General features: G+C 42.8%; 1 protein-coding gene across 8 annotated transcripts; it reads right to left on the bottom strand.

Annotated features, from left to right (window-relative positions):
• Positions 1 to 241: 241 nt before the first annotated feature.
• LOC100383142 (Zinc finger BED domain-containing protein DAYSLEEPER) lies at positions 242 to 8186 on the bottom strand. Of its 8 annotated transcripts, none has more exons than XR_004853067.1 (5): positions 7731 to 8186; positions 4849 to 5142; positions 2176 to 4284; positions 763 to 873; positions 242 to 665 (listed from the first exon to the last, which is right to left on the bottom strand). XR_004853067.1 is itself a non-coding variant. In XM_035963136.1 (4 exons), the coding sequence occupies exons 2-3, from the start codon at positions 5138 to 5140 to the stop codon at positions 2180 to 2182; spliced, it is 2397 nt and encodes a 798-aa protein (XP_035819029.1). In that variant the 5' UTR covers positions 5141 to 5142; positions 7731 to 7934; the 3' UTR covers positions 242 to 876; positions 2176 to 2179. The 8 variants fall into 8 exon arrangements, 4 of the variants coding, with proteins under 4 accessions (XP_035819029.1, XP_035819030.1, XP_035819031.1 ...); XR_004853065.1 differs by having other exon boundaries at positions 763 to 876; positions 7731 to 8170; XR_004853066.1 differs by having other exon boundaries at positions 763 to 876; positions 5934 to 7930.
• Between the last annotated feature and the right edge of the window lie 532 nt (positions 8187 to 8718).

The raw sequence follows: 8718 nt of genomic DNA, 5'->3' as shown, positions 1-8718 counted from the left end.
CTCGAGGTTGCCTGCCTTAGAACTGATTTGATGACCAGGGATCACAGGGGATTGGAGGAGATTGAAAGGGAAATTAGTTTATTTCTTCCTTAATCACCTTCAATCCTCCTGTGGTCCCCTTGTCACCAAATCAACCCTTAGCGGCCGCCCGGCCGCCCACCTCTGCCATCGCCTCCTCTCCTCCGCGAGGAGCACGCCACAATCACAGGCAGGCCGGGTACGTTGAGACTTTAGAGTTCAGTGAGAAAAAAGTTTGCCAGCGGAATGGGCATCTATTGATTTGAACAGAAGGAAGGTGTAAGATGTCTTACTGGTGACAGTAATATTTACATTCCTATATGAATATAGACCTTGAGCGAAAGGTATTCTAATTCTTCCGCTCTTTTGCAGTATTGATATGCTACTCAAGATTAATGCAACGTTTAACCAACCACATTGTCCTAAATGTGATTTGAAGCCAGCAATCATTTCATGGTGATGTCAGCCACAGGACCCGTAGATCAAATTTGAGCACTGGTGGTTGCCCCAAAATTCAGCTTTTGAAGGGGGCACAGCACATCCAGCACGCCAGGATAACATGAACAGAACATCAGTCATCAAATGGCTTTCTAGAGACGTTGTACAAGAATTCTCAATCAGGCTAAAGCAGCAGCACGTCATTGGCACTGTACAAATAGTAATAACATAATAAAATCACTGGACATCAATGTGCACAATACATGAAAACACTCAGAAGCCCACGTTTGGTAGGGTTTGTATTACCAGTTGGCTGCGAGATGTCTGATATACTGCACAATAAATGGCTGGTGTACTCTTTCTGTATCATCCTGTATTCCCGGGTTAGAAGCACTATGGTTATGAACTGCTTGTGAACTTCTGATGATGAAAAGGAAAGAAGAAAAGGATGGTCAGCATTAATTTGCATCGCAGGTACAGTGAAACCCCCTTTTGGGTTGGAACGTGTAAAAAAAACTAGAAAGACAAACTTAGGAGTTCTCAAACAATTTGAAATGATACACATCCATAGGGAATCTATAGATGTACTTAGACACCAAAATTGACCTGCAAACTCAATCTAGAAAAAATTATATAAAAACGGTAAATTCAGGTGCATATACACTACAAGACAAAATTCTTGGGAATTTATCTTCTAGTGCATGTGCACCTGAAAATTGTTTTTTATATGAAATCTTACAAAACAAGTTTACATCCCGCCTTCTGTGTCGAAGTACATCTATTCACTATGGATAGGCATCATTCATATTTTTTGAAAACTCCTAAGGGCCTGTTTGAATGCACTAGAGCTTACTAGTGTATATAGCTGCCTAACAAATAGCTGATTTTAGCTGGGTTGAACTAACTAATAAACTAATGGATAGTTGACATGCAGCTAATAGTTAGCTAGATTATTAGCTGGGGCCTGGGGGTGCTTGGATGTCTTCAGGTCATAGCTGAATTATTAGTTGGGCTATTTAGATGTCTCCAGCTAACTATTAGCTCTAGTGCATTCAAACGGGGCCTAAGTATGTTTTCCTAGGGAGGTTCCACGTTTCCATCCAAGCATGTGCAATTGTGCACCGAATATAAGCATGTGCAACCTCCTCAAAACTAGATGTAATTGTGATGCATATTTACTCATATATATATATATATATATATATATATATATATATATATATATATATATATATATATAATCCAAGTACACAACATTTTCCTGCCATGACAACAAAACAGTTTAAATATATTTTTTTTCTTGAACTCGCAGGAGAGTTGACCATCATTATATTAAGGAGTGAAAGGGATACAAGGTTAAAAAAACAGAAAAACAACAAACATGTACACACAAACGCAACGAGGAGGGACCAGAAGTTAACACGGCTTCAATATTGTGTCATTTGAGAGCAAAACCCTTTATTTATTTCTTTAAGATACAGCAGATCCTATCGATGATTATTTTTCAGTAACTATCAAGTAAGAAAAAATGGATAATGTGGTTGTCTAGCTAATAAGATATATTAGTGCAGGTGCAAGTGGAAATGTTTCAACTGTGCACTCTCAAATTTAATCGATAATTAACAATTAAGATGCTAACTAAGACAAACCAAAAAAGCAATGCTTCCTTACAAAACTGAAACAAGAAAATCAACATAACAACCAAAGTGAAGAGCTTACCATTCTATTTACCCCAATCTCGGGTACATACAAGAGCCTCAATTGTTTTGATACTTAATGTACTCCATTGCTTATGTATCACATTTGCCTCACCACTTAACGCAGCCTCAAAATTATCGGCAGAAGCTGGAATCGCCAGGACATCGCGTGCCATAACTGAAAGGGTTGGATACTTTGTACAATTACTCATCCACCAGTTCAGGATATCAAAATCATCCTTCCTTGGGACAAGACCATCTTCTAGATAGTTGTCAAGTTCTGTCAATTGTTGGTTCCTTGTCTGTGCATTAAGATGCTCATCCCAATCTTCCAATGAATCACTGTCAAATCCATACAACTCAACATCATGAGCTTCACGAGTTGATGTATCGGCACCCAAGTTATCTGAAAGTCCACAATATTCATGAAACAGCTCCCTTATTGTATCACGAATGGCAGATACATGTTTTTCTGCATTGGTACCAAAAGCTCGCTTTAAACGGAACTCAATAAAAGTAATTTTGAATCTGGGATCAAGAACAACAGGTATTGACAGCCACACATATGAATTTTTCCAATACTCATTGAATGCTTCCAGCATCTCCAAAACCATGTTAGCAAGTGCAGCACGATCAGTTGATGCTTCTTCTTGCAAAACAGTTCTAACTTTCCACAGTTCATTGAAGTACATATTTGCTGTGGGGCAAACAGGACCACAAATCACTTCAACAGCGCGATAAAAAGCCCTGAGTATCCTGCAAACAGACTCAAAAGTTTTGTTATCTTCTGCAGATAACAAGTCTTCCGAGGGAAATGCCTTCTTGAAATGCAGAAGAACTTCAAGCCTAAAGTAAATTATGTGCCACCATTTAGCTTCTTCCTGTGGGCACTTCAATCCCATATGTGCAACAACTTCTAGAAGTTGCTGTCGAGTCAGAGATGAGGACATTTGTGCCTGAATAAATTTCTCTAGTATGTTACCAACATGATAAAGCACCGGTTGACCTTTTGAGACAATGCCGTTAAGCACATCATTCACACAAGCGATATTGTATAGCTTGCCTCTAATAGGAAGGCATTTCCTTTGGATGAGCAAGTCCATCAGTTTTGAGGTCCCCTCGTCATTTCTAATTTCACTACCAGATGTCAAGCTGAAATGCTTCTGATCAAGATTCCAATCTCTTATAGCTTCCTGTATGACATTAAATGGTCCAATATCAGAATCTAGCACACAGGCCTCCTTAAACTGTATCATCCTTTCCAAACTAGTAGATGAGGACCAGAACACACCAAATTTGATGGTTTTCCTTTGAAGTTTCCAGTTTGAATCTACAAAATGCACTGCCAAACAGAGATACTTTACTGAGGCTTCAGCTCCATGAGGAACCCAAACACTTGCTGACAAGGAAACCCGATGGGACAAAAGTGCAATTCTTTCCTTAAGCTCAGACTTTTCTTTCTGAAACAAAAGAGTTGAATACTCTTCTATATCAATGCTTGAAGCCATGTTAAATGTGGGGTTTAGGATCTTTGCAAACCTTCTCATTTCTTCATGCTCGACAATCGACAAGGGATAGCCATGTGAAATAATCATTCTAGTTAACTCATGATAAGATGCTTCTTGGTCAGGTTTCCTGGTTATATCAGTAGCAGCCTGAGCTGATGAAGTATTCTGCTCTGAGGGATTCATATCATCCATTGCTGGTAAAGCTAGAACATGATGTTCCACAAGGCTTGCATCGCCTCGGCTGTCTTTGAGGAACTTACTAGCATATTCTGCAATCTGAACTTTGCCATTTGTCAATGCTGGTGAAAGCTCATCTTGAAAGCTAGATTTAGAACTCGGTAGACTAGACTGGTACAACACACCTTTCTGGTGATTTAGGCTATTTCCACTCCGTGCCGGACAAGTTTGAGTGTGCCGGTTCAAATGGCTTCTACCTTTATCTGCACTGAATCGCTTGTGGCAATGAACACAGTCAGCACCCTGGACTCTCCCTCGAACATAGAATGGTATAAAATCCTTCCAAACCTTTGACCTGAATTTGCTATTCTCACTTTGAGTCACTAAATTAATCTCATCAAGTGAATCTGGAAGAATTTGGTCCAGCGGGTCTACTTCATTCACCACTATATGTATAAAGTTTGAATAGTTCAGTCATAATATGCACAAAATATGAAGGACAATTTCGATGAAGAATACAGGGTCTTAGATTCATACAACATGCAGACTGGCAAACCATGAAATTAATGAAATAAAGAAAAATGAGAGGCCAATGCTCTGTACATAGTCTATTGTATGCTCCTCTGTTTAACATACATCTTTTAATTGTTCTAAAAATGCTTCTTTTTAATTGGACATGCAGACAGATTAAACACGCACCAACCACTTAATATCCTTCACAACATTAAAGTAGGGGTGCAGAACTAAAAGTCAAAATAGTAAGAAAATATTTTATCTTTCAAATGGTAATCATCATCAAATGGCAGTCCCATTGTAAAGGCCTAAAAGCTCCATACAAATTAAAGAACTAGAAACTTCTACAAAAAAAATTATAACATCTGATGACAAATGTAGTGCAGCTTACAAAATACATAATACCACAGAAATCATTATGCAGAGTCTATAGTTGTATTAGCTGCTTGAAATGAAAATTGGCATCTCTTAAGAACACGTCGGTAGCTAAAGCATACCATATGGCAAGTATGCGTCCTGTTGAAGTGGGTTTGGAAAAATCCCATCTTTTGCTCGGCAAATTTTCTGGTGTCGCCACAAATGGCTTGTCCCATTGGATTGACCATCAGCACCTCTGCAACTCATGTGAATATGACAGTAGCGACATTCCGCGCTCTGAATTGCTCCATCTACAATGATGGGCTTGTAGTCGTCCCAAACCTTGGACCTCTTCTTTCTGAGTCTGGAGGGGCCATCTGAAGCTACCCCTACATTCATGTCATCACTGTCATGTTCGTCCAAGTGATCCATATCTGCAGATAATCCAATATTATTAACTTTCTCAAACAACATTTGATAGACACCACAATAAAAATGCTTGAAAAAATGTCAAGAAATTCCACTGAAAGCTGAACTCAACAGAAAACCTCTCAGCAAAAAATGCTAGCAGCATTCTGCACAAACAACCAATAGGTGCAGAAAGGAATGCAAGCCAACACCACACCAATCAAGGAGTCACAGAACCTGGTGTTGAATCAGGGCAGATTTGAGGATTGAAGCGCGCAATCCAACAGTTGTGCGAGCAGCAAAAGTGGGATAAGTAGGGTTAGGTTGGAGCTGGATGGATCTGTGGGTTGGTGGGTATTGGGGGTGAGCTTGCTGGAGCCCGCTCAGTTCATCATCTGGGCTCAAGTGAGCTCTGGAGGGGCTTTTGGCCTCAGGACATAGAGAACCATTTGGTCGTTTGGGATATTTGAAGTTTGCAGTGCTTATTTTCTGGGAAATGGTGGTAGTCGCACTTTCAAAGTTTTCTTTTTGACAAAAAGAAGACATGTTCTTGGAAGAAGATAAAACAAACTACCATGGTTATTAAAGCGGTAAAACGTTAAAACGTTATGAACCCACTTTTTAACTTTTAAACGTTTAAGCAAATGTTGAAACGTCTTTTCAGACTTGACATAGGAATTCAAATATAGAATAAGTTCATACATAAGTTGAGTTCACAAACCAAATAGCATAAAAAGAAACAGATCAAGTTCATACATTAGAGCTTGAATGATTGATTCACTGTTGGGCAATATGGGTGCACAAAATCAGTACTCACCAATATGGTCTGCTGTGGGCGCAGTGCCACAGTTCGTGGAGGCCGAGGGCGGTCTGCTTTGGTCTGCTGGCTGAGGAGAGCAGCGGCTGCCGGCTGGGCTGCTGTGGGCGCCAGAGAGCAGCGGCTGGCTGCATGGCTGAGGAGAGGAGAGGAGAGAGGAGAGGAGAGCGGCGGCTGGCTGTGGCTGAGGAGAGGAGAGCAGAGCGACGGCTGGCTGTGGCTGAGGAGAGGAGAGAGGAGAGCAGAGCGGCGGCTGGCTGAGGGAGTGAGGGCACCGCGTCCGGCGCTGGCCAGTGCCCAGGAAAGTGACCTAGAAAATGCTAAAGGCCCAGGACGGGTAGAACCTCTAAAACGCCCTACAACGCTATCTGGACGCTTAAACGTCGTTTAAACACTCAAAACGGACGTTCTACGCCCTAAACCTAAAACGTTCGGACATTCCAACTTTTAAACACGTTTTCTCGTTTAAACGACGTTTTAATAACAATGCAAACTACAGACCAACACTATGTTTCAAAACGGGGCTAAACTCATGAGAAATCAGATCGATGTATAGATTTTGAAATAAAACGCCACGTCAGCAATTGGCTTATATTCAACTCCATGCAACTCACACCATTCATAGCAATGCAGCAGAACCTGATCAAGAAAAAAACAGAAATACAGATGCCACACTACCAGCGCTGAAACTGAAATAAAACTACAGTTTAACTTCCTGGAGTTTGTCCTTCAGAGTTTAGAGTGAACTATCTTTCACTGAACTTGTAACTTACTGTTTAAACTTATGTAAAAATAGGATCATATATACTCTAGATCGGTAGACACCCTATAGCCGATATGTACATGCAAAATTGTAAAAGACTAAGGCATTGTCGTTTTGCATGGATTGAGGCTACAAACTATCCCAGGTGATCAATGTTAGCACAAGTAAACCTATCATTCCATCTGGAACCGTTCCAGAGTAAAGGAAAACAAGACTAGCAGCACTGGGGCCAATTTTCAAGAGCGTTTGGTTCCCACCTCCTAAAATTTAGTAACTAAAGTTTAGTCACCATTAAGTTGTGTTCAGCAGATCGTGCATATGACCATGTAAAGCATTGTTTTGTACCGTAGACAGCACTGTTTACATAATGAAGTTTGAAATAGAAGGTGGGATAAAAGGCGAGATATTAGAGCTACTGAAGATAGCCTTAGTTCCTAAACTACTAAATAGTATGACTAAATGAGGTCTCCCAGAAATTCTAGGAACTATTTAGATAGTGTTTGGTTCCGGAGGCAGCTGGTATAGAGCGGCTCCATGCCAAGTGGCTCCGTCTAGGAGATTTTACAGAGCCCAAAGATTCAGCATTTAAGCATAATTTTTATTTTTTAAGCAAATCTGTCTTATATGGAACATCCAAACAACAATAATTTAGTAGCGGAACGGGTTCGTCCCATCATACTTCAGAACCAAACCCTACTTTAACTTTAGAAGTATGACTAAAGGAACCAAACGCCCCGTCATCATAACGGAGAAAGAAGAAAACTACAATTGTAAAACAGATCGAGCAAAACGAAAAATGATTCCCCAAAAATACTCACCTAATTACGGGATAAAATACAAGGTATGTGGCACCTAGAATAAGGTGGGGTGGCACATGCGCGACCGCACCACAGGTCCCCGCCGCTAGCGATTCCCGGCGGCCAGGGTGGCGGCGGCGGTGGCTCGAACAAATACGAGTTGGGCGCGTGGTACTTCGGCAGGGAAAGGGGTGAAGCGGAGGATATGATGGGAGAGGGGATCTAGAAGAGGCGCACCTGGATCAACGGACTTCGTTGGAGGAGGTCGCCGGGGAACGACGGCGGCGAGCGGCGGCGTTGTCTTTCTCTTTCTGCGGGAGCTGGGAGCGAACAGCAGAGAGCGACCCGAGGTGCCCAGGGTAACCCAGCCCGACCCGCCCTAACCCGCATTGTGAACCCAACCGCCCCGACCCGCTAGCTATTGAAAGCCATTTCCACTTCCACCCGGTGACCCAGCCCATAGAACTCATTTCAACCCGTTTACGCTGTTCGTTGCATCGCATCGCATCGCAGCAGGCCCAGCAGCACCTGACGGACGAACGGAAGCGTTCTCCGTTTTCTCTCGCCACCGCGCTTCACCGCGCCGTCGCCCTCCCTGGCTGCAAACTGCAAGCGCCGACGCCTCTTTGGCTGGAACCGCAAGCGCCACTGCCTTCCTCCTACCTCGCGGCGCTTCTTCCATGTCCGTGTGGTCTGCGCGCATTGGAGGAGCTTTTGCGTCGTCGTTCTTCCCCATCTGCGACGGTGGAGGGATCCAACTCGACGTCGGACATGCTCGAGTTCAGCATTGTCATCAAGAGCGACAACGATGCGACCGTCGTGGATGAGGAAGACGCCACGCCGTTGCCTCCTCCTCGCCACCGCTACCACCACTAATAGCAGCAGGTCGTGACCCACGAGCACTTGCCCAGCGAGAAATTTGCCATTATGGAAATCATCAGGTGCGGCTTCGACGTTTTGGAGGCGTAGGCGAGAAATTCACTATTATGTAAAACTTGGGACAACCCACACTCCAAAATGGACATGACCACGTCATTACACGGATCGAAACACGATTACTATGGTTGATACTGTTGCTGTCTCCAGCGTCGTGAGCGTCGTCAAGGTGTCTGTTCTCTCCTTCTCAGTGTTTTCTGATCGTCCGATTAATCGCGATTAATCGGCGATTAATCGACTGATCGTCATCACGCATCCGATAAGGAGTACCGACGCGATCAGGGCGATC

This window comes from Zea mays, chromosome 10 (genome assembly GCF_902167145.1).
Source record: "Zea mays cultivar B73 chromosome 10, Zm-B73-REFERENCE-NAM-5.0, whole genome shotgun sequence".
Taxonomy (NCBI): Eukaryota; Viridiplantae; Streptophyta; class Magnoliopsida; order Poales; family Poaceae; genus Zea; species Zea mays.
The sequence above is the reverse complement of the archived record's forward strand: the minus strand, read 5'-3'. Positions and strand labels throughout refer to the sequence as shown.

Coding starts and splice junctions, on each gene's coding strand:
- LOC100383142 (XM_035963136.1), bottom strand. CDS start 5,140: ATGGATCACTTGGACGAACATGACAGTGATGACATGAATGTAGGGGTA. Junction 4,285..4,848: donor GGACGCATACTTGCCATATG/GTATGCTTTAGC, acceptor TTATACATATAG/TGGTGAATGAAGTAGACCCG.